Genomic DNA, 25993 nt, shown 5'->3' on the forward strand with positions numbered 1-25993 from the left:
TATTGTGACCTTTTAACCCAAACCTTATATGGATTTTATTTATGCATAACAAGTACAAAAAATGTTAACTGTAAGTTGCCCTTTTGCCCCTTCATCAAGCACATTATCAAAGTACACTACATGTGATTTGCATCGGTGCCAAATAAATCCCCTCAGTCTCCACTGAAGTTCACTGAGGTGTCAGAGCAGATGTTGTCATAGAATTCTTTATGTATATTTCTGTGCTGTGATGCCTGGACCCTGTTCAGTTGTTTACTCCATAATATGGCTGCTGTATAAATAACATCTGTAAACAATCTCCCTTCAGTATTGTACTATTGACATCTACAGTATGGTGAAGATGGAAAACATTCTTTCTTCAATTAGTTTGCCTTACGGGTGTGTTTTCTTTGTTTAAACAGATGAAAGATGATGAGTAAAAAGCATTACTTTCTACAATTTAGGGAACCTAAGTACAACAATTCCTTTTTAATGTATTTTCACTTTTGAGAATAGACAAAAAACGATATGAAAAACAAACTTGAACAAATTTCTGCTCAGGTTTACTTAACAATGTTGCTGTTTGCTCTGATTTCAAATTTGCTTATTATTTTGCCATTTAAAAAAAGTTAAAATAAAAAATAACACAGGTGTATGAGATAAAATGATGACATGTATCAAAGCTGGAGAAGCTAACATATGCTAACATTAACATGTTGTTTCATTCAAATCAGGTACTTTCTGAAATTATAACATCTGTCTTAGAACTTTTCTGACTTCCCTTCATATTTTTAGACGATGAAACCAAACATTTCATAAATGAGCTAAACCTTGACTGATGTGAATAACAGAAACTAAAGTCAAGCAACATGTGACCGAAAATACTCAAAATACTGTTTTTGCTTTCATTCACTTCCTTCCCATCTGATCCCATGTCCGCTTGTTAAATATTTCTGTAGTGTTAGTTCCTCTTTGGAGACCAAACAATCGGGAAGTTATCATCAAGATCCATAAAGCTTGAGCTAAATAAAGCCAGCAGCAGATGGCTGAACAAATATTACGAAACGAAAGGTTGGCGGTTGCCATAGGTACTATATGCTAATTCCTAATGGTATCATTCAACTGGCAGGACAAGTGAGTGCGGTGTGTGTACTGTACTGTATGAGAGGATTGAGTTGTTGATTGAGACAGTGTTTTCAGTTTGAAACAAATTCAAACCTCACTCCCAGCTCCAGAATTGTGTTAGCCTACATTTAAGCATTGGGATTATTTTTTAACCTGGATGCGGAGTTCTCCTGGGAATGATCTTAGTTGCGTTTGACCTCCAGTGATGTAGTTGTTTGTGCTAAAGCCCAGGAGAATAAAGTTTAACATATGTAGGCAAAGGAAGAAAAGGAAGAGGGATGGAAAGAGGAAGTGAAAAGTGAAATCTCAAGTTGGTGGGAAGATGTGAAAATTCAGTTCAAGTTAATGTAAACACCAGAATATTGCAAGTTAATACGGTTTATAAATAACAAATATTCCGGAACTGGGTCACACGAAAGTTGAGATGTTTATCAGCACTAGCTAGTCCTGCTGGTATCTTGACAGCATTTTGGGTGAGGCTAAACCTGCAGCAGAGCTCAGATGAGCTCAGTGCTAAAGCGACATGTTCAGTAGGGTAACTTCTGTTTGATGGGTATGGTGAAATGTCAGGACACCAGAGCAAAGATGAGTCGTATCACCTTAGCACTCTGAATCTGTGAAACCAGTGGGCAGAGCTGAGTTCAGAGCTCATTTGGGCTGACATCAATAACTCTGACAACCACTCCTCCACAATGGAGGAGGTAACAAACAAGAGTATTAGCACTTAGCATTAGCATAAACTATAATAAATGGGAACATAGCTGTCAAATACACCTTATTTGTTTACATTTTTTGCGAACTAATTTTTAGACTGAATTCCTAGCATGATGCAATTAATTAATCTAAAACATGATGCGATTAAAAGTAATTAGAATTGTTATCAAAGCCCAGCTTAAATAATGTTATTTTTTGATGACTGTCTGATTCTTTCAAGTGATGTGAAGCCAGGAAACCGATGTGTGTTTTTCCTGCCACCGTCACGCCTGTCGTGTTTGTATTCACATCTTGTACATCGTAGTCAAATGGGAGTCAAATAACAAAGGCTTTCCAATTACGTGTAGCACACTGTGTGAGATGGAATATCACAAAGCCATTGTTCCTCTGCTCCTGTTGACCTTACCTTTGAAATGGTTTCACGGACGCTACAATTGGCCCGCGCCATTTGATTTAGCTAAGGGGATTTGACCATCAGCGCACAGAGATGACGGGGGGAGGAGAGGAGAGGAGAGACCACTACATACAGCTTGATGAGGGAGAGGAGGGTTTCAGCTAACAACTAACCATGCTTCGTCCTCGGGCAGATTAAACCAGAGAGCATCTGTTTAAATAAGAGCTATTTACAGCTTCATAATACGGTAACTCAGTGGTAAAGAATGGAATCATCTCCTTGTTGTGTTTTGACAAACTACTACCATATGAATTCTCAGTTAATATACACAGTATTAACCTGCTGCTGTTCTGCCGTTCTTCCCGTCCCTTAAATATACACGCCGTACACTCTCCGCTGCGCTAAGACTTTCCCTCTCTCTGCTCCCAGCCTGACTGGAACCATCTTGTTTAGAGTGATGGCTCACTCACACAGGTTCACGGCTGCTATTGTAAAATCAGCCAGCGTTTAATTGAAACAAATGACTATAATAATAGAACATTATCCCCGCAGGCACCCAGCCATGACAGCTTTAATTAGAGGCGCGTTTCAAGACTGATCCTTCAAAAGCGCCGCCGCCGCGCAACACGGCGGTAAACACTCCTTTAGGTGGGGAGTCGAGCCGGGGTTCACACAACCCTCAAAGCTACTCCTCATTCACCCTGAGGGCAAAGTGCTAACAACTCCCTTCCTCAAAGAGCGCCGACTCCTCACCCTGCCTCCTCCTCCTCCCCTCTCCTCCACACTCTCTCTCTCCCTCTCTGTGTCTCTCTCCCCTTTGTCCCTTCATCCATATCTCTGCCCTATCAAGATTACATATGCCCAGGAGGGTCATTTACACAAGCTGAGGAGAATTAATAAGAGAGAGGAATTATGAATCACGGGCTACTTAAGGGGCTTCTGTCTACTCGCGACTTCACACAGATGCAAAGTGGGAAGAAAATGTGAGTGAGCTAGGAATTTAATAAACGCTGCGTTTTATTCATTCCGATTTTCTTTGCTCCCATCAAGGTGATCACTTTTCTAGGAACTCATTGGATATTTCAGCATGACAACATCAGGTATTCAGGCTTAAAATTAAAATAATAATACTTTGTAGACAGTGTACTTGACTGGCCTGCCTGAAGTCCAGGAAATAGCTGCTGCATTATGAAGAGGAGATTCAGACAACGGCCACCAGAGACTGTTGGGCAGCACGGTTCATTTAAATAGAGTTGCATAGGCAAGGTTTGAATCTTACAAATCATTTGTGGTCAGCAGTTAGTAGGCAACATGGTGGAAGAGTGGTTAGCGCTCTTGCCCACTCTCCTTGTGTGCAGGTTTTCTCACACATGCTAACGTTAGCATCTCCCATAGTCCAAAAACATACAGGGTTTGGTCAAAGGTTTACTCTAAATGGACCATAGGTGTGAATGTGAGTGTTAATAGTGGGTCGATATGTGACTGCAAGAATGGCCTGTAAGCCCCGCCTCCATGACATTAAAAGGGCACTGTGGTAAAAAACAAAAAATGAATATAAAATTATTAAGCTGGTAGATTTGAGTTGTTGTTTTTTTAATGCTATTTTTGTCTTACTAAATTACACCATTTAGTTCTTATATAACCCTACAAGACAAGGGTACTTTGATTCAGATGTATTACAAAAATGAGATCCAGGTGCCGTCTCTGCCTGCTGAGTTTAGCAATGACTTTATTACAACCACATTTTGTTTATTATCTTGGCAAGGACTGAAAAAAAAAGAGAAAAACAAAAAAACCAGGTTCTTTAAAAAAAAAGTAAAACGTTAACACTTGCTCTTGCACTGAACTGTGATCAAGCAATTAATCTGGCAGAAAAACAGCAATGCCTCGCAAAAGCCGCAGCATGGGGAAACAATTATGAGTCTCAACGCAGACTTCAAAAGAGAGAAAAAAGCAATCTATTCCAGTGGCTAATGTAACCGTGAAGCAGAAATGGACTAAGACGCTGCGATGCTCAAAGCCGACCACGGTCCATGACGACAGAGTTGATATTTTCATACACTGAGGATGTTAATGTCAGACTGAATGAAAGAAAACACACAGGAGAGGAGTGAAAACAAAACGATATTTGAGAAAAAGAGACATCCAGGAATGTTTTTTGGAGTTTTCTCATAGTAAAACCTTTAGGTTTCCAGCTCCTGACACGTGAAACCAACCTCAGGTAGAAAAAACAAAACGCACAGATTTGTCTGTGATTTGTCTAAAAGAGAGATCAACATCTATAGGAACATTCTCTGTATTGTTCAAATTGTAGCGTATTTAAAAGAGAGATCAACATCTATAGGAAAATTCTCTGTATTGTTCAAATTGTAGCGTTGTGATTGTGTTGCTGCTGTCCTGGCCAGGTCTCCCTTTGAAAAGAGATCTCAATAGGCCCAACCTGGGTAAGATGGAATAAATAAAATATTATTACCATTATTAAAATAATAACATCATTATTTATAATAACATATTTGAAGCTGGAAATAGACGGTGATGAGGTTTTCAAAGTACTGAACTGTCCTGAACAAGGCAACAACCAGGCTGTGCTTGATTTGCAGATCGTAATGTCATGATGTTCCCCTTGGCACTGTCCTCCATGTTCCTCATTACTGCTAATGTCAGAACCTACTTTGCTTTTATTTGCTTTCACTCTCTCCCCCTCCATTTATCTCACCCTACTGTTCTCTCCTTCCCTCTCTCTGGTTCTTCACTCTTTATTCTCTCTCTCTGTAATTCTGTCTCTCCCGCTCACTCTCGGTGCCCGGGCGTGTCTTTCTTTCTCTCTCTCTCTGAGCTCACCTCACAAAGCACAGCATCACAGCATCACAGAATCACAGCCTCGTCTGACATGACATGCAGGAGACGGTTGTGAGGAGCGGTGGGGACACACGGTCTTGACAGCAGAAGGCAAGGATTCTCTGCTCCCACTAATGAGACTCCTGACTCCGGTGTCAAACACACTTTGTGTCTATGTGTGTATTTGTGGGGGTGTGCCCGTGCTTGCACAACAAAAACACGGAGGGAAGGAGAGAGAGAGAGATGCAGAAGTAATGAACACAAAAACAAGGGAGAACATGCAAATGAAAGGCAGCGCCGCACGTCACACTCCATATGTGCTATATGAGGACATGACAGGGAGATTTGCATGTTCGTCCAAAACCTGTCAGAGCAAAAGTTCACACAGGCGGGAACTATATTTACCACATTCTTTTAGCTCTGAGCATTAAACAATATCTTGTACCACATCAGTGCATCAGAATATGAACTACAACAACCTGGATATTGGACTTTATTTCACTAATTACACCAAATTAAAGTGTTAGGGTCAGAAAAAAGGGCTTGAATGTAAAATTGAACTGCATTGTTATTTTGATTATCATAACAAGTTTCCATTTATAGAAAACGGGTGGGTGGAGACCAGCAATCGGTAAATGTGTCAAATGCTACATTAATGTCTGATTATTCAGAAATATGATTCAAAGAAACCAAGAAGTGGCACCGCGCACAAATTTCCTCACCAACAACCTAAATTTCAAGTTTGTTTTTTGAAGCATGCAGTAATGACTTTGTGGTTTCAACTTGGACATTTTGCAAAAACTTACTAATTACTAATTACTTACTTACTTACTAACTGTGGTTTCAACTTGGACATTTTGCAAAAAAAAAAAAAAAAAATTTTCTAGGAAATAAAGGTTTTTTTTTATCTTTGTTTTGAAATCTTATACCAACTTTTCAAAAACAAACTAATTTTCTAGGAAATAAAGGGTTTTGTTTTGAAATCTTATACCAACTTTTTTGTTTCCAGTTACATATGACCTACACTTACTATAAAGAAAAGACACTCTAACACTGGTTCTTCTCCCAGATTTATTGTGCTCTATGGACCTGACAGCAGTGTCATCTGTTAGATATATTATACTGCCTGCAAATACTGCACACAGTTTTATGGGCCAGTAAAGTGTTGTTGTCATTTAAAGCTAATCCTTTAGAAAATACCAAAATCCTAACAAGCTAAATTCAACACTTTCCTGAAGCTGTAATACAACTTATAATAACATAGAAATTAAAGAAAGAAATGATTTAAGGTGTATGCAATGTTTGTAAGTTGTTTTCTGGAAAATTCCTGGACTGGGTTCGTAAGGAACAGACGAACACATGCTGTCAAACTGTAGTAGGTGAAACTTATCGATCGTGTTTTATAGCTAGCCCGCCAGTATACAGCGCATATACCACTAATACTACAAATCCCAGAATGCTTTGCTAGTGATTTGGCGCGTTAGGACGTACTTTAAAGAGCAAACTACAGAAGGTAGAGGAGAAGTCAGGTGTCGCAGTTAACTGTGTTCACAAAAACAAAACCACAAACTGAGGCTGCTGTAAAGACTACTTTTACTGTGGCAGCAGTGACCAGTCCAGCTCTGGTCAAGAGTTTGTCAAAAAAGTGCGTGGTCAAAGTTTGAAACATTGTGTGTCCGGATTAAAAGCAATCATTTTAAAATGCGTGCCTGAGGGGAAACACCGTGGCTGGTGGAAAATAGGAAAATATTTTATCGCATTCTCCCTTGCTGTACGTGAGAGCAGCGACACGTCTGATACTGGCCAGCTGTCAATCTTCACACATGGAGTGGACTCGAGTCTGTGCGGAACTTCTGGAACGAAAACCAATGCATGGCACAAACACGGGAAAATAACTACACCTGTGGGACTAACGGCGGTCAAAGGAGTGGACTGGTGGGCAGGACCACGCAGCGCAGGTGAGTTTACAGTTTATCACTGCATCATCTCGATATGCTCAACCTGTAGCTTCAAGGGCGGGGCCACGTTTTAGCGGAAATGTACGCTGCGGTGAGGGCTTTTAAAACCAAGTTGTGCCTGTGGAACACTAAGATGCTGCAAGGAAACTTGAGACATTTTCCGGGCTGTCAAACCATGAAAAAGCAGGTCTCTCCTACCGTGGAGCCTAGTGCACAGTTGCCTCGTTTTACTGAAAAAGTCATTGTTTTCATTGAAGGAAATTATTATTAATTTTGGTTGTTGGCCTGTGAAAATGGATTGACATTAAAAATGAAGTAGAAATTAGAAATTAATACCACTGCTGTGTTTTATTTCAAATTTAATTTCTCATGTGTTTATAATAATAAGCTTTGCTTGTTGCAAATTCAAGGTTTACACAAAACTGAGTTTGTTTCCACATTAAAAGGTTCAAAAATATATGTTGTTCCCAAAGTAGTGGGCAAGCAGAAGGTCAAATTCATTTATTTGTTATAATATTAATATTTAATATATTTTCTTTTTATTTCCTTTACCTTGTGCCAAAGTGAGAAATAATATTCTGGATATTGTCCAGAATAACTTCAGAACTGTTGCAGAATAGAGTGGATTCAGTGGGAAAATGTCCCATAATTCTTTGTGGTTTTTTTTGTTTTGTTTTTTTGTCAATGCTGCTTCATGAGTTAGGACTGTAGCACTGTTCTTGTCGTTTGTGTTCTCTTGGTTGTAGTTATATAGAATAAAAATAAAGCCATATAATGTGCAGTAAAGGAGCACTCTCATTTTGGGATTGAGTGACTCTGCAGCAGTAACTCAGTTTAAACTGACAGATGTTGAGAGAACCATCTGGCAGGGATTATTGCTGATTATTTTTTCCCCCCTCAATCCATGTTGGTACCTGCCCTCTGAACTTCATTACTTCCTGAAATCTACATAGTCGAACAAATCACAGAAAGTACATGACTTAGTTGAGCGTCAAAAAACTGGCGGGATTAAAAGTAATTTGGATCATGACAATAGTTTTGGAAGTCCTTGGAAGAAACGAATGATAGCAAGTAGGAGGATTGAGAAATATACCAATACTGCAATAATCCTATCAGACAGACTGTCTTTCTTAAATACATGTGTGAATCTCACTGGTTTAAAGCCACTCTTGTGCACACAACTAGGCAGATTGGCAGCCTTATGTTTGCAGCACAGCAGGGAAGAGTCCCCAAATTCTGTGAAGACCTGCGACTTCCCTTCACTGTCACAAGGGCAAAACTGACTCCTGGTGGTGGTGGTTGTGTTGAAAGCAGAATCAGCTGATGGATGGTTGAGATAGGGCCACAGTGCAATATGGACACGATTTCATGGCATGATAAATCTCAGCGGGGGCCTGTGGCTAAGTGTAATATGAAATCTCTTATCTATGTATCTGCTTCATAACACTGGCCATATCTGCAGCAGATGAGTCTGCCTTTGTTTCTTTTAGCCTGTGTGAATAACACAGATGATCAAATCTACATTATGGAGGAGGACGACGACGACACGTGTGTACATGTGTGTGTGTGTGCATGTGTGTGTGTGTGTGTGCATGTGCATGTGAAGTGGCATCTTTTATGCGCGGTTGTTTTGAAAATACGATGTGATAAATTATCTAAATTGAAAAATTGTCAGTGCAGAAAAGAAGATCCTCCTCCATCACCGGCGACGGCAGCGACGAACAGTGTTATTAGAAATGGGTTTTGCACCAGCACTCTGTGCTACTTGAGCTTGTGTTTGTATAGAATTAAAACGACACCTGCAATAATAAAATAAAAAAAAGAAATGAAATGCAATTTGTCTCACAGCACTGAGCTCTTTAAAGTTCAGAGTATGTTATTAAACACCATCCCTTTAAAGTTTCTGATTAAAAAGAAAGAATTTAAGTCGGCACTTTATCCTCTGATTAGACTAATCTCATTATAATTGACTTCACCGAGGTGGAGGTGGAAAAAGAGAGCTCACATAAATAGATCCCGAAGTGATGAATCCGTAAAATAACCTATATTTCTTTTAAGATATTTTTTAATATACAACTACAGTTTCATATCACATTGCTGGAGAAATAAGGCACTTTTTCCCAGGAGATGTGAAAAGAATTGAATTTTTCCTTATCGGTCATCTATTTTTCCACAGAATGCTATTACTTGCTGGCAGCCGTTGCTTAGCAACAGGAAATATTAATAGGACCTTTTATTAGCTAGGCTATACCAGCGGAGTACTAAAATGAGGAAGTGGAAAACATGAATGTGTTACATAAATCTCCAAACCTTTCAGGGTTTGCTGCCATCTCTGTTTGTCCAGTGATTTATGGCTGTGATGGTTCATTTATAGAATGGGGGGGGGGGGGGGGGGGGGGGGGGAAAAAGGGACAATTTGAAAATAAATAATCACCTAAAAGAAGTGGAGATGCCTGCAGATTGTGATTTTTTTTATGACAATTCCTAGATGCAGTGATAATATAAAGGAATCTTTAAAATTCAAAATCAAATTACTAGGGCTGCCAATTGATGAAAAAATAAAATTTTATATCAGATTAATCATAGTGTAGCTGTAGATTAATCATAATGAATTGTGACTGCAAAAAGCTGTGTTTAATCACGATAAATCTAAATAAATCAGCATGCTTAAATAGTAAAATGTAATACATCATGCACATTGTAAATATAAAAATAGTACACATTCATTGTAATATTAATTTATCACAATGAAACAACGCATAATTGAGATAAATTAACATTTCTTAATATGACAAAAATAATCAGTATAATGCTGGAACAAAACAATAGATATGTATATTAATATAATATAAATAAGTATGTGTTTAACATTTATTTTTATATGTGGCTAAACTTTAAATTTAGCTTCAAGGAATTGGTGGTTTTTAGTCATTGCTGTGCATCTTAACGTTAACTTGAAAAACGTTGAGCGTTGCTTTCAAAGCCTCATCAATATTAATCAGTCCACGGTCAGTTTGTCCGTCGTCGACTTACTTAATGCCCTGCGCTCAGTGAGGTTGATTTGACGCATCCGACCTGAAGTTGAAGCTTCTGCGAACAGTTGAGTTGGTATTTTGAACTTGAGGTGCTTTGTGAAACAAAAACTCCTTTTCTGTAGTGTGTACTGACTGAGTATTTGAGCAGCAGTATATAGGCAGAAATACTGGATAAACACTTCATTCTGACCTTCATTCTGTTTTTGTTATTTCAATCTAACTGAGCGTTACACTTTAATTGTCGTGATTACGGCATTCAGTTTTACGTCATGAAAGCATTTGCTTGTTGAAGTATGAAGTTAAGAAAAACTCTGCAAATTCCTTATCATTTTTTCTTAGCTGACTTAAAAAATAATAACTTTAAAAATACCAAATTTAAGATCCTTCAAGTGAAAAAAGTTAAAAATTGTTTTAATTCCTCAAGCAGAGACATAGAATATCTCTCAGAGCAAAAGTAAAAAAAAAGTTGGATTATATATTATTCACATATTTAATTGAAATATAAAACAATAATAATGTACACACTGACTCCAGGTGTATTATATATTTTTAGACCTCTGTGTTATGTCAGCAGTTTTCTCAGAAACCAACACAAGTTTTATTTTAAGAACTTGTTTAGTCTCCAACATTTCTATGAAAACCAGCAGTCGGACAGTACAGTGTGTGATAACTGGCCTCCCCTGTGAGAGATGGCATTAACGCACACACACACACACACACACCTCTGCTCTCAACCTTTCGATTCACCAACGCTGCTCTGTGACAAGTTCAGTTGACGTCGAAGCTCATATTTCATTCACACCGGCCTGAAGAGTGAGCACCTGCCAGCAGCACTTAAAACCGAGCGACAGAAACATAAAGGAAGAAGAAAAAGAAAACAGTGGCGACCAATCGTATTAACATGACAATCAGGGCAGGATTAATGCTGGATAATTAACCTCGACAGGAGAGAAGATAAAGAGCCCGTGAGGAAATTCCTACGTTTTGGGCGATGAATTTGAATATGAATTAAATCTGCTGGATGTGTGAGGGTTTTTTTCACAGCTCCGACCGTGACCCACCTTTGGGCTGATACTCATCGCGTATTCCTGCAGAAATAACACCTGAGAGAATAACAGGCAACTTGACAGAGACTGGACTGTCTACAGATACACAGCCCCTCCTGTCTTTCAATTCATATGTAAACATTTTTACCTTTAGGCACATTTTAGTGTTTATAACAATGAGTTCACTCTGCACGTGTGTGTGTCCTGAGTGGAGTTGTGTATCTTTTTGTTGAGACGATCAATGCAACCTGATCAGGGCTATTAAATGTCCAATGTTCATTGGAACATGTAGATGCTATGACAGAGGGGGCATTACACAGAGGGGCATGTAGAGACAGGGAGAGAGGGGGAGGAAGAAAAAAGACAAGAAGGAGAGGGGGTGGTAGAGAGAGAGAGTGTGTGAATGAAAGATGTGGAGAGAGTGAAAAAAGGGAGAAGAATGAAAGATTGGAAGAGAGTGAGAAGGGGAGATGGGATAGATGAGGGAGAGAGAGGGAGGAAAAAGAGGGAGGGGAATTACAGAGAGGCAGAATGAAAAACTAAAGATGTTCCTCATTCATCAATCAGAGATGGGATCTGTTGCCCTGCTCGTCTACATGCCCTTGTGTCCCTGGGAATAAATGATGCAAGAAGAGCTGTGTGAATGTGTGAGTGAATGGGCTTACGGTAAAAGTAAGAAAAGAAGCCTTAAAAATATGTTTAAATACTACAGGTAGAAAACTTCTCTGACCTGCAGCTGTAAAAGGTTCAGAAAGAAATGACAACAGTACACTTAAACCAATACAACGACTTGTCATGGTCATTGATTATTGGATTAAATGTTTCCAATTATTTCCATAATTCCTATTTCTCCAGTCCTTATTTAAATTATTTGTTCCACTGATTGTGTCTCATTGTGTCATTTAATCGACCTTCATCATCCTCAGAGCAGAGCTCAACTGCTGCCAGTGAAAACTGATTCTCTCTAAATTTCTCCTGTGGTATAATAGCACGCCATGTTTATTTAGTGTGTTCAGTGTATATACTGCTGCAGCTGCTGTGGAGTGCTCTACAAATGTCCTCACATCTGCATCACGTAGGGACAGGCTTAAAGAAAAAAACCCCCAGCATAATAACAATAAACCCCGGCTCTCAACCTTTCATTGAAGCTGAATAATCTGATTCAACTCAAGTGAATTATCTCTAAAATATCTAATAAAAATATCCAGGAGCTAGAGAAAAAAAACCTGCAGGTATACACTCACTTTGAATAAGAGTTACCTCTTTGCAATTTTTCCCCCTCCTCCCTCCTTCCCTGCTTGGCTCTCACCCACCCCCCTCTCCTTCCACTCCCACCCCCCTTTCATCCAACCCTATTGCACGCTTTTCATTGCCCACCTCACGTATTGAATCTGCCTGATGAAAACAGATCTCACTGCAGCACCACAATAGAATGGCTGATGCAGGAAAGATGAACCCTAATGGATTTTTTTTTCCTTCAATGTGCTCAAGATTGAATATAAGGCCTGACCTCCAGATGTAGTGGATCTATTTCAACAGCACAGATATTGTTTATGGTGGAGACACACACACACACACACACACTCACACTTACGGGACAATGTCAACAACAACATGCGGGAGCAGCGTCGGCCTGGGCAGAGGCCACTTGTACCTAATACGACACATAAAAACTAGTCTAAAAATTCAGTTATCTCTTGTTTTTTTGTTTTTTTATCTGTCCGTGTCAAGTGAGGTATTCATAACGATACCGTCTCCTGTTTGAACCGCGGAGTTTGCTTAATTACTTTGCTCAGCAGACTGTGTCAAGGTGAGGCACCCATTTTAATAGACACTCCACTGGCGGTACAAATGAAGTGCTGCTACGCTTTGGCAGTTTTCGCTGCAGTGACTATTGGATTTAGAATTTTCTGAGTTTGCTGTAAGTGTTGGAAAAAAAAAGAGCTGCTACATCCCAGAGTGGCCGCTCTTAGCCAAAGGTTGAAATATCAAAGCACCTTCCAACGTCAACATCCAGGATTATTTTACAAGGAAAAACATAGCGAGCGCTTATTTTAATATATTTAACTTTTTCATCTCCGCGCCCGAAATTAAATTCACCACCTCATCCGTCAAAGTCCGGTCGTCATCGGCAGCAGTTGTCAGCAGATTTCTCTGCGTCTCTGGTTTGGTTGAACACGGGCCAGCTGATCATTGTAAATCTCATGCATTTTTATCACATGCCCCAGCGCTGTTCAATCTATTAGAACTACTGGGTGTGGTTCTGTGTGCAGCAGGAACGAATATTTCGAGCCAAAGGCTGGCCAATAAACCACTGTCTCCAATGTGAAAGGTCACGACCTGTGTGTGAACTGTATATAAGGAGATAAATGACATGTGACGTTATAAATGTATTGGTGTGTTTATATTTCAGATCTTTATTATGATCCATATCAGTTGTAGGATGACTTTTTATTTCTCTCATCTCTGCTGCTGACATTAGAATACATCCTACTTTACCTTGAAGTGCATCAGTGTATTTAATATTTGATCATACTGTAGTATGACTTGTTAATCCATATAAGACATCTGACGGAAAACGGTTACATATAATAGACAGACGCTACGTTATAGACTGTGTAATAGTAATTAATTTAGCCGAGAGACACAGCTGTCGAGAGCAGCGACTCCAGCATCTGTTGATGTCACAGTTAATGTGGAGTAAAATATGAAGCGCTGGAAAACTGACCTTCAGAAGAAAAAAAATCGCGTTCATGTTGGCAGCTACATGTTCAGTTCAACATCAAATAAATGACCAGAAAACTTAAACATAGTGATGAATAATGTAATCAAAAAATCATTTCAATTCAAGTATTTAAAGAGAAAACCCATTATTACCCTATATTAATTTTTCTTTTATCTAAACGTTTTATTCATTTTGGAACTGAAGTAACAAACGTTGCTGTTTTGAGGGCACATTTTTGCTCCCCTCTGTCAAGTTCACATTCCATGGTCGGTGTTCTTTACTAAGATTATTATTATATAATCATTATTTGGCATCATCTTCACATGGCTAGGCTAATTTATTAACGCAGCAGGAAACAGGTCCTCGCTATGTTGACATAAGACAACACATTGTGAGAGATGTGGACCGCAGGCTGGACTGTCGCAGCCCAGGCACTCCAAGTCTACTGTACAAAGTGATGCTTTTGCAGTTTGCTATTTGTGCTTAAAAAAAGCTATTTGGACTTTATTTAGCAATAGCTAGGCTTAGCTAGCTTAAAATAATCACCTTACTAGACTGTAGTAGGATTAAGAAGACAAATGGAAGGGCCTGCGAAACACAACCGAAACCCTTGTGTGTGTGTGTGTGAGCTTGATATACATCAAAAGAAATTCCCTCAGTGTCCTGCAGTTTTTCTGAATGCAAATATGAGGTGTGGAAGTGCTGATGTGTGGAGGCAGTGATCAGTCTGTATTCTTGTGTCAGAGCTGGACCAACAGACTGACGCTTGCTGGGCTGATGGTTGTGATGCTGTTAAATTTGAACACAGTGCTTTTTTTCTCCATCATTTTAAACAGTGTAGTGTTATTTAAGTTGGTTTCAGAGCTTCCATTTTCTACATAAAAACCAAATCAATTTCTGGGGCTTATGGGTAAATTTGAGAATTCTTCTGTGTTCATTCTTGAGTCCTTGGAAGAGAAGCTTCAGCGTAATTTGTTTAATATGTTTTTGTCCATAACTGATGAAATATTCATTGACACTTTGAGCTTCACATTTCCATTCTCTCGACTCACCGAGGGCATTTGGCTGGAGACCAGGTGACCGTCCTGTGCCAACATGTTGGACATCATCAGTGTGGGCAGCTCTGGGTAGGAATACGGGTTGATGAGCCCATTGTGTGACAGCGAGTGGCAGAGGTAGCCTGTAGAGTCGTGCTCCATCAGGTGGAGAAGAGGAGGCTCCGGGTGGTTGGGTGGAGTGATGGGGGGAATCTCATAGTCTTCGTCCCCGGCTCCGTTTCCACCTCCTCCTCCTCCTCCTCCACCTCCCCCGCTGCCACCAGTCTGACCTGTGTAGCTCTGAGTGAAACGAGAGAAGCAAGAAAAACAAAATTATACAATCACATTCATTGAGATCACAGTGTCCTGAAAACAGATCTAGTACTTTACAAAGACCAACACAAATAAAAATAAATTCATTTAGTTAAGAGCAAACTGACACTACAAATTAAACTGGAATATAAAGGAACAAATCTGCTGACTGATGACTGTTAAAGCAGGGCCCTGTTTTCTGGGGTAGTTGCATGCTGTACATCAGGTAACACTGCAGCTTCATGATTACTTTTTAATAATAATATTAAAAACATATAAGAGCATTGACCAACTGTGTTTCTCACAGAGCATTGGTTTTGTCAACAGTGGTAGCTGTACCAGCTAATTTTTCATAGAAAAGGAGTAAGATCTTGAATTAGCCTTGACACAATGCAAAATTTCTTCTGCTTTTGTATGTCATCAAATTTATTTTATCTAAGATTTTCAAAACAATAGTTTTTTTATTTGCCAACTAAATCTAAAATTATTAAAAATGAACCAACATTTAGTGTTTCGCAGTGCATTAAATTGTCATTGTTTAATCTTCTAATCTTTTATTTTGTCACTTGCTAAGAGTGGGTGTCACTTTGGTTCAAACATCTCATTTCAGAAACAAAAAGTAAATGCAAACTAATCTGATCTGAAATTAGCAAAATCAGGCGCCTCAGCATCGGTTGCCTGTCACACTGACACGGTGACTTGAACCAGATCTGGGTTCGGCAAGGAACAAAAAGAGAAGAAAAGACAAGGAAAAAAATAATGGCAGAGAAATTGCACCGGGCTATGAAAAGCAATTTTGTCTGAGATGCTCCAACTTGACTCCCATTGTAATGACTGAGTCAAATTAATCATCACAAATAATATTCTGGTGTCAGCCATTCAAGGGTTTTTTAATAGAATTTTTATGATTCATGTCTGGCAGTATACATCAAACAGTCACTACGGCAACATTTCTCAAATCAATTCAATATCATCTTTGTGTAGACTGTCATCCTCGGCAGCCGAGTGGTCATTTATCTCTCAAACAGATACTTTGGAAAAAATAAGGGAGTGGGGGAGGGGTACAAGGAAAGAGGAAAGGAAGCAGGACAAATTGTTGACTTGTTTCCTGCAGCCTTGTTTGGGTCTAAATGTCAGTTTATGGTGCAGTGGTGAGATGAGTGACATAATAGTTTGACTGTTTCATCTTAAATAATATTAATAATAAAAGAAAATCTGCTTGTTAGTTAAAATGTTAAGCAGCAAAATTAGTTTTCTTTTTTCCCCATGCAGCGGTTTTAACATATCAAAGGTCCCTTTGTGTGAATCTGAGACGATAAATAAGAATAAGAGAAATTTCATTTGCCTTTAAATTAACCAGAAGGAATTACCTTAGCAATTTTTATTGTGAAGCAAAGTTGTAGACTCAGCATGAACATGGTACTTTTATCTCGCTACATGATGTTTCTCCAAATGATAAAGAGGAAAAATGTGATTGCGTCAGTTTGATTTACTCGTCCCGATACAGCCTGCGAGCCGGTTGATAATAATTTGCCGGCCCCTCCTTTGAAGACAGATGTTTTTATAAACCCGTAGGGGATTGTGTTATTGTTTGGTCTAATGGACAAGAAAACCAACATTTCCTGAGATTCAATTTCCCTCATAATTGTTGGAAGGAAACTAAATTGTCTGTTGTAAACATTGGGGCCATTGTGTTGAGCCGGGTCCCTGTGTGTCGCTGTCATCCTTCTTTACCTCTGGGGCTGACCACCGGGTAATTTTAAACCTGCATCTGCTTAGCCACCATCACTGCTATCATGGCCATCATCATCTTCATCAAGCCTATCACCATCACCATTATCATAACCATCTTCATCATCATTACCATCTTCATCAACATCAATACCATCTTTATTGTCATCATCATCGCCCTCTTCATCATCATTAACACCATCACCATCATTACCATCTTCCTCCTCCTCATCATCACCATCACCATCTTTATCATTGTCATCACATTTCCTCCTCCTCATCATCACCATCTTTATCATTGTCATCACACTTGTCACCAACATCATGATTATCACCATTATCACTGTCACTACCATTAATATTATACTGGGCATTAGCATTAGCATACTCGCATAAGCATATCATATTAGCATAAATTAAATCATAAATTACATTATGATTAACATGACCATCATCATTATTGTTATTGTATTTTTCATCATAATCCTCATCACTGTTATTGTGATAATTTTCAGTCACCCTCATCATGGTTATCATCGATCACTTATATTAGCAGCATCATTTTCATATCATCAGCAACATTGTTATCATCACCATCATCATCATCATTATCGTCCTTATCATTATTATTGCCCTTATTGTTATCAAAACCATGATATATATGATAATTATCATCATTGTCATTATCATCAATGTTGTTATCATTAGCGATATCATTGTCATTAGCGATATCGTTTTTTAAAATTATGCTCTACATTATCATCTTCGTTATTAAATATTGTTTTCATAACCATTATCATCATCATCATCATCAGTTTTCTTTATCCCTTTCAACATCACTGTCTTCATCATCACCAATATCACTGTTATTGTTATCTTCATCGCCTCCCTCATCACTATCCTCCTCATCCTCACGTCGCCTGTTCATGAAAACCTTTGCTCACTTCATACATTATTGCAAGCTGAGAAAACATTTTTCCAGTTCTGATCCGTTGTGCAACGGGACGAAGAGTGAGTGTGTGTCGTGTGTTCCGTCGCTGTGAAGCTTCATCCACTGCCCTTGATGATAAAATGTAAATACCAAGGACGTTCCCAGTTGGATTGTGGGAGATAAATTATTCATACGCCTCTATTCAGAATGAGATTGCATGTACAGAAGCACATGTACACCAGTGGCTAATGTATACTCTTTTCTCCTTTAAAAGTACAATCCAAACAAAGCCATTGTATTTGATGGATGGCATGGACCGGTGTGTGTCCTGCTAAGGAATTGGCATTTCAAACAAAAGCCTCCTCTACTCATTTTTCCCTTTTATGACGTACTCCTCCTAGTGGGCTTGCAGTAGTCTGACCAGAGGCTACATTACGCCCAGGTTCTATTTTCTCACTGTAAAAATCCTTTATTTTCCTCCTCCGCTGATCAATACCACACACTGTACTCAACGCTATTTCCAATATGCAGTATGTTCTGTCTGAACAGCCAGTGAAACACAATCTGTAACATTTTAATTAAGAGACAAATCTCCCTGTGCTGTTAGTGTTACATAGCTGCACACCTTTCATTTGAAAGAAACAGATGAACAGACAGTTGGTCTGAGACTGGGAGAGAAAATAACATCGATTGGGAGCTTTCCAGGGTTTTTTTTTTTCCCTTTTCATTTTTTTCCCCTCCTTTCTGTAACTGAGTATTCAAGGCCGTCTGGAGACGATATTGACTGAGGCTAATGGCTCATTATCTGTGCAGTCTTCTCATTAGAAAATTGTTCTGAAACCTGCAGAAATCTGTTGTTGGAACACAACGTAGTTAATGAGAAATAATGTTTTGGTTTGATGTAGAGCAGGGTAGTGAATGCACACACTTTTGTAAGGTTTTTTTTTTTTTACCGCAGTAAAACAGATGCAGTACAAGGCATGGTAGTATAGTGTGGCATAGAATTAAAATTCTTAACATTTCATAAAATAGCAATAGTTTATCAGCTCAAATGTATTTGGGTGGATGACTGACTCTAGGGTCAAGCGACAAAACATTTCATTTTTCATCCATATTCATCTTTGATTTTCCGCCTGTCCACTGCATTTACAGATTAGTGAAAACCAAGGGGATGTTATATATTCAACAACATGAGGATTTCCTTGGCTCTTAAACCCATCATCTGGTCTATTCTGGCCATACAATGTCCCTGGACGGTCGTAGCTAACGTTAGCTCTGGGCTTTACCGCAACATGTATCGCATTGAGCTTCTGGCTAGCAAATGAACTTTAGGTGCATTACTGCCACCTACTGGATTTGTACATCAGTGTTGCTGACACGCCAAACATTGAGGAATTGATTGAAAAAGTGCAACTAAATAATATATATCATATACCAAATGGCTCTTTTATATTTATATATGGATCATTTTAGAACACAACATATAAAAACACATAAGTTTTAATATTTTATATACTAAAAGTCAGTACATATATTTGCTGATTTAGTTTTTTTATATCTCACCAAATTGTACTTCCTGAACTGTTTGGGAAAAAACATTACATCATCATCATGTCAGTGAAATACTGATATTCTACAGCCTGAGTAAGTTAGGTTTAAGGTTATATTTCTGTCAACTTTAAGAACCATTAGTCGATCATTCAGTGCATTGCCTTGACAGCACAGCCCATGTGCTGTGAACATGTCATCCCGCAAATAACCCGCCCGCAGGTTATGTGGCACATGTTGCTTGTGAGCCACACGGATGTGTCTGGAGTTTGGAGTCAAACCAAGTTAGCGTGGGTTCCAGGAGGTGAAGGCGGGACTGACAGCTCAGAGACAGACAATGACAGATCTTCTTCACCTCTAACATCCACTTATCTGCCTGATGGAGAGCTTTGTCACTTTGGTGATTTATGCTTAAAATCCCTCCGCGCACACACGAACAGGAACACACGCACACTCACACACTTCATCCCGGCGCTTCTTCAAATACCTCCTGTGTCCATTGTGCGGAGCGCAGCACACTGAAGAGAAGCCAGGAAAGGTTTATGCAGAAGAAGTGAAGAATTTTACCACATTTTCCCTTTGGTTTCAATGTCTACCGAACAGAGGTCTTCAACTGGAGGTTCGCAAACCCTAAGGGGTCTCCAAAGGGACTGCATAGGGCAACGATATCTTTTTTCTCCTAATTTTGTATACAATACTTTGAATTAACCTGGTTTATGGACAAATGAAGGCAAAGAATGTTTTAAGTCAAAATTGCACAAAATATTTGAATAGTTTTTCATTAGATGCAAAAATATATCACATTTATATTGTTATGTTGCCTGGCTAATATAAATAGTTCAGTATGTTGCAGTAGTGCTCTAAATGGGACCATGAGTGTTGGTAGTACATTTCTATTTTTTTTCATTTCTTTTATATTTTTCATTCACATTATATTTATGTTGTTTTATGTATAGTTTATATGTTTTATACATTTTATATTTTAGTATTTTCTTTTTAAGGGATTCTGAAAGTACACAACAATACTGATTTTATACACGTAAACTATTGTTTTTCCTCGCAATATTTGAAAATGATGCTTTCAGTTGTGTACAGTACAGGTTCAGTTTAACAGAAAAGGAAAAATGTACATTTGCTGTTGTTTATGTGATATAATAATAATAATAATAATAAAATAATGAGTTAAATAATCCTGACATTGACCAAAATAATTGTGAAGTTTATAGTTTGTGGTATCAGTCTGGGGAAAAAGTAGAAGACCACCGATCTCCTTCAGATCTAATATGATCCCATTATTGTGTAAACAGCAGAGAACAGCTGTGACGCTCCAAACACACTTTCTAATCTAAACCCACGGAGTTCTCTGCCCTTTATTGTGATTGGACTGTTCGTTTCAAATACTTCCCCCCCTCCTTCTCTCTCTCTCTCTCTCTCTCTCTCCCGTTATCTACCCATTTCTTTCCATCAACCTCTTGCTTAATTAAAGCCAGAGCAGCTCTTCTGCTACAATATCATGTCAGAGAGTATCAACACGCCACAAAGCCTTCAGTCTAGAGAAGGAGGGGGAGGGCAGAGGGTCAGAGATCCAGTTACAGCCACCCTACACCATACCTCCCCTCTTCCTCCCCCCTGGCTGACCCAACCCCAGCCTGCCCTATTCCCTGTGCAGTGCCCAAACAGTTCTGGTCCACCACTACGACACCAAGCGATCACCACCAGCAGCCCACATCTCCGTCATCTCATCTCCCACTAAAACAGCACAGCTGCATTATTTATCTGTCACTATGTTGCTGTTTGGGAATCATTAAACGGGTGGTGATGGTAGGGCTGGGGGTGGAGAAGGAATGCTCCAGCCCTCTGTACTGAGTTACTGTTCAGTGAATGAACGAGATGTTCAAATGTCAGATAGATTAAAATTGTGCTCCCTTTGAAAATCCACTTGTTTTTATTGTATCTCTTCTGGCCACAATGGAAAGAAATTGGGCTGTAATAATTAAAGTGTTTGTCACATTTATGATTTGTTTTTAATTAATCAGTTTAAAATGATAATTGTATTCAAACATGTGGGCAGAATGACACCTACTGTGCTGTATATCCAATAGTTCTACTGTCTATTCATGTATTGTTGAAATAGACATGTGGTCATTTACACACATTGAAAGAAAATGTTTTTGTTTCACCAAAGCACCTCAACTCCCAGCATGTGTTTGTAGACTCTTCAACTTCAGGTCAGATATCGGCTCATGTCAAAGCAGAATCAACTGACAAGCTGACTGACACCAGTGGTCACATGGTTTGGGAGGGGCTGTTGACTGATTCATTTTGTTGAAGACAAATACGGAAAGTTTTGAAACGCTTGATATTTTACAGTCCAACCAATTCAATTAAGCAACATTTTTTTTAATGTTAATTCTGCCTTCTGATTGGTTGAAAAACTGGTGGGAAACACCAACATCTGTATGCTGTTATTGGTCGTAGTGTTCCTGTAGTATACAGAATTTTTGTTGTTGTTGTTTTGGTTTATGTTTGGTTGATTTATCATGATTCATCATGATAAATTACGAATTGCAATTAATTACAATTAATCATAAAGAAACAAACCCAACCTTCCCTAACTAAAACATTTTTTAAAAATCATTCATCCTTTCCTCTCTTCTCCCCTGTGTATTCTCTCTCCCCTGCTCGTCTCACTCGTCAGTCAAGGTCAGGAGGTCACCCTCATCTGATCGCATGTCAGAGCAGATTAGAATCAGGGCTTTTGTGCCATGTCATATTTCATTATGCGTTTGACTCATCCGGTGGGTCAATGGGTGAGTGTGATTTGATTGGATGACAGAAATTATATAATTTGTCTCTAACCCTGGGCCTGTATCAGGCTCCGAGTGTCGTACTAATGCGTTTTGCGAATGCGGGGCAGGCCCTCTGATACAGAGAGACTAATTTAAAGTGGCACACCGCAGAGTTGAAGGAGAGCCAGAGCTATTGCACAACATGCTGAGGTTATAAAGGAGGATTTTATCAAATAATAAACACAACCTCCGCTGGCTCTTCTGATTTCGTCTGTCTCTTGTACTGTATGCTGCCGTCTACGTTGCAAGTGATGCAAGTTCCCAAGCAGACCTGAACTGCTGTCCGGCTGTCGGGGTCTTCACGTTATCATAAAGATTTTTTCTTCTTCAATCATTTAATTGTCTTATGCCTTGCACTTTCATGACAAGACATGAAAATTATCGGTGACATTTTCAAAATGCTATGGCCAATCCCAACAGACAGTGGGTGTGTCCATCACCAGAACACACAGATTAGACCATAGGTCACGCCAGAGTCCAGTGCTAAACGGACTAAATGTTAGCTTTTTGTTTTTGGTCGCATTTTATTTGCGATCTTTAAAGAAGTCTTTATAGTTTAGTTTTACAAAGGAAATGCTTTTATACACTTTTTGTTGTGTGGAAAAATCCTGCTTAGAAAAACACTACAAACCATCATCACATTTTTATTTTGTGCACCCCCTAGTGACAGCTTGCATACCCAAAGAGGTATGGTATGGAGTGTACATGATATGGAATGCATTTAAATCGTGTTGAAATAAGAATTACAAGACAAAACTAACTGCTAATTGTATACACACCTATGGGAAACTTAGAGTAAACAATTACCTTTACCTGCTTGATTTATTTTTAAACTGCTGGGTAAAACTTATCAACATATCTGCGCAATGAAAAGACTTAGGTAACGGAACGTAGTGGAAAATATCGAGTTTGTTATTTTTCAAGGTGGATTACTGAATAATAACCTATTGACATTACCTTTGGCTGGTTGGCTCCATGTGCACAGGAAGAGTTCAGGACCTTGTGGTAGTAATGATATGCAGATGCTGCCCGCTGTTAGTGAAAACTCAACTGTGATCTCCACTAATGCGGTCGGAAAACAAACCACAGGGGCACAAGATATCTCAGGTTTCCCAATAGGCTTCTAGAATGATTGTGATGCTGATGTTGATATGGCTGCAGGAGACGGGGTTGGCTGTGTGAGCGCACGCACGAGAGAGAGAGAGTGTGTTTGTAAGTCCAACATTTCAATTGAGGACCATAATCAAACTTCACGGGCGCGAGAGAGAGAGTGTGTTTGTAAGTCCAACATTTCAATTGAGGACCATAATCAAACTTATTGCCTGACAGGATGAATCTAAGATTACAGTGTTACAACAGCAGTATTATTTCCACTCTCTTCTGTCTCTTCTGTTTAGAGCAACCATGTCTCCCACAAAATGATGCCTTTTTTCATACACACACACCATCAAACCAACATAAACAGAAGAGGAGCTGCCAACAAATCCAGCGAGACCAAAAACAACCGCCAGTCAAGCCCGTTGTTTTAATTCCTCTGCGCTTTTATTTTGAAAATCACTATTAGCATGTGGACAATGATGTTTGTCTGTGTGCGAATGACAAAAAGAACAAGTGTGCTGGCGAAAAAAAAAGCAGCACAATAAAGGGTTGATGGATCTGTACTGACGAACGGCGTTGGAAAATAACAAAGGCAGAGCTGATGGTGCAGTCATTTGAACAAACGTGTATTATTCTGACGATTGTTCAGATTCTGTCACCCACAAGTAACCTGTAGACTGTAAACCAGGGCAAGGATGGTGTATAAGTGGATGTTTACTGGTAATGAATGTGCATGTGCGTATGTGTGTGTGTGTGTGAAAAATATATCTGTAAGCATTTCAAGTAAACATAACTGCCATTAAAAACATTTTGTTCTTCTCTTGTGTGCTATTATAAAACAAAGGCCTACTGTACGAGACTGACAGCTCTGTGTGTGTGTGTGTGTGTGTGTTTGTGAAGTCAGCTTGTTCTTAAGTGTCTCTCCTCTCTGCTTCAGAGTCAATGAGCCTGTACATTGGAGGCTGGCACAGCTGGTGGGAGCAGGAGCCTAACATCTGGACCCTCGTACTCCTGGTGCCATTGTTAATAAGAGGCTGGTGGGAAGAGGAGAAGTGAGGAGAGGAGTGGAGGAGACGGCTCTTCAGTGTCAATGAACCTCCCTGTCTTCCACTGCAGCTCTTCCATACAACTCCACGTGGAGTCCGTACCAAAGTGTCCAGCTTCCACCGTGTACTGTCCACTGAGACAGAGGTGAGTCTGTCTGTCTGTCTGTCCGTCTGTCTGTCTGTCTGTCAGGTTGGTCCCGACAAGTGCAGTTAAACTGGTCACATCGTCAACAACGGCGCCGTGACACAGAAATGGCCGTCGTCTCCTTCTGGCAGACTAACATTAGAGATGACATTTTTAGATGATGGTTATTTTCATAGACTGGCTTCACTTCTACTGCATGAACTGCCAAGACATTTTGAGGCAGGCGGTACATTTCAGCAGTGTATTTGAGTTCATTTTTTTCTCACGATGTTTAATCGTATTTTATATATATATATTGCAGCAGTGTAAATGATCAGAACGCGTGGTATATTTGAAAAACAAACTCTTCACATATGTCAAAACACGACCGCAGCGTAGTATTATTATTATGATTATGAGTATTAGCAGGTAAGAGTCCTAATTAAACACATCAATTTACTCATAATTAAACTACTGTATAACTTAATGATTTCAATCATAGCTTATTAACCTCAACCACAGCAGGTGAGAATGAGCAGCTGGGAAAATGTTTAGTGAGGGGGGGGTTGGTACGGTGCAATGTGATTTGGGTGGCGACTGCTGCCCCCGCGACCTGGTAACGGATAAGCAGGTGAAAATGGATGGATGGATGGATGGTAATACATGGTTTTTAGAAATTCTTTCTAACATTTATTTGAAGTAAGGTGGAGTGGGAACAACGAACTGCATATCAACTTGTCCTAATACGTTATCTGATTTGTAGAAACTCTGAAAAGCAGCAGCGTATGTGTGGCTTCCCCTTATCCTACCAACAGGGGTGAGAGACGTAGACAAACACATTAAGTCGGCCATTAGTTTCATCTGATCACCTGGGCCAACAGGGGGACGGACAGCTTGGCAGAGCATGAGTCTTACACAAATATACAGGCGGTGCATTTGTGCCATGCCAGAGGAGAATTTCAAACAGTGGGCTTTTAAAGCAGTGTAAGAGAGTGCAGCGGTGCAAGGGGGCAATTTTCCATCTTTCTGCTGCCCCGACAAATATGCCTGCACGTCTTTTTGCTTTCTCTCCTCCCCGCGCTTCGTCAGCGAACAGCTATAGAAATATTTTGGCAGCCTCCACTTTGTTTTCATTTCCACAAAAGAGTTGGAAAAAGAACCAGAGGGCGGGGGTGAAAAGGGTTTGAGGGGGGAATTGTGGAGTAGGATTTGGGGCAAATGTGCAAAAGTAGGGGTAGTAAAGAGTGGAGGAAAGCAGATGGAAAGCAGTGCAAGTTGTGGCCGAGAAGAAGAAAAAAAAGTCCTGGAGTAAAAAAGGAAATGCAGGGAAATGAGTTCGACCCAGTGAGGTGACAAGTGGAGCAGACCAGGGTTTGGCAACGGTGGCCATAAGTTAAGGGCAAGACCTAACGTGGGAGAATCAATAAAAAGAAGAGCTTGTGGGGGTCAGACGAGGGAGCGAAGTCTGCCACTCTGTTCTCCAGCTCTAATCTAAACAGTAGG

At 39.6% G+C, this 25993-nt stretch overlaps 1 protein-coding gene and 1 long non-coding RNA gene across 5 annotated transcripts in view; one reads left to right on the plus strand and one right to left on the minus strand.

The window, feature by feature from the left end:
• tox2 (TOX high mobility group box family member 2) overlaps positions 1–25993 on the minus strand; it is a 123084-nt gene that overhangs the window by 35094 nt on the left and 61997 nt on the right. For all 4 annotated transcript variants that reach the window (XM_025059913.1, XM_008321134.3, XM_008321133.3 and 1 more), the window contains exon 4: positions 14867–15151. In XM_025059913.1, the coding sequence (XP_024915681.1) occupies positions 14867–15151 (285 nt within the window). The remainder of the gene's footprint in view (positions 1–14866; positions 15152–25993) is intronic.
• Positions 6001–25790, plus strand: LOC112487711 (uncharacterized). The gene is made up of 2 exons (XR_003051055.1): positions 6001–7008; positions 24258–25790. It is a non-coding gene; the product is annotated as an uncharacterized LOC112487711 (long non-coding RNA).

This window comes from Cynoglossus semilaevis, chromosome 11 (assembly GCF_000523025.1).
Source record: "Cynoglossus semilaevis isolate Cse_v1.0 chromosome 11, Cse_v1.0, whole genome shotgun sequence".
Taxonomy (NCBI): Eukaryota; Metazoa; Chordata; class Actinopteri; order Pleuronectiformes; family Cynoglossidae; genus Cynoglossus; species Cynoglossus semilaevis.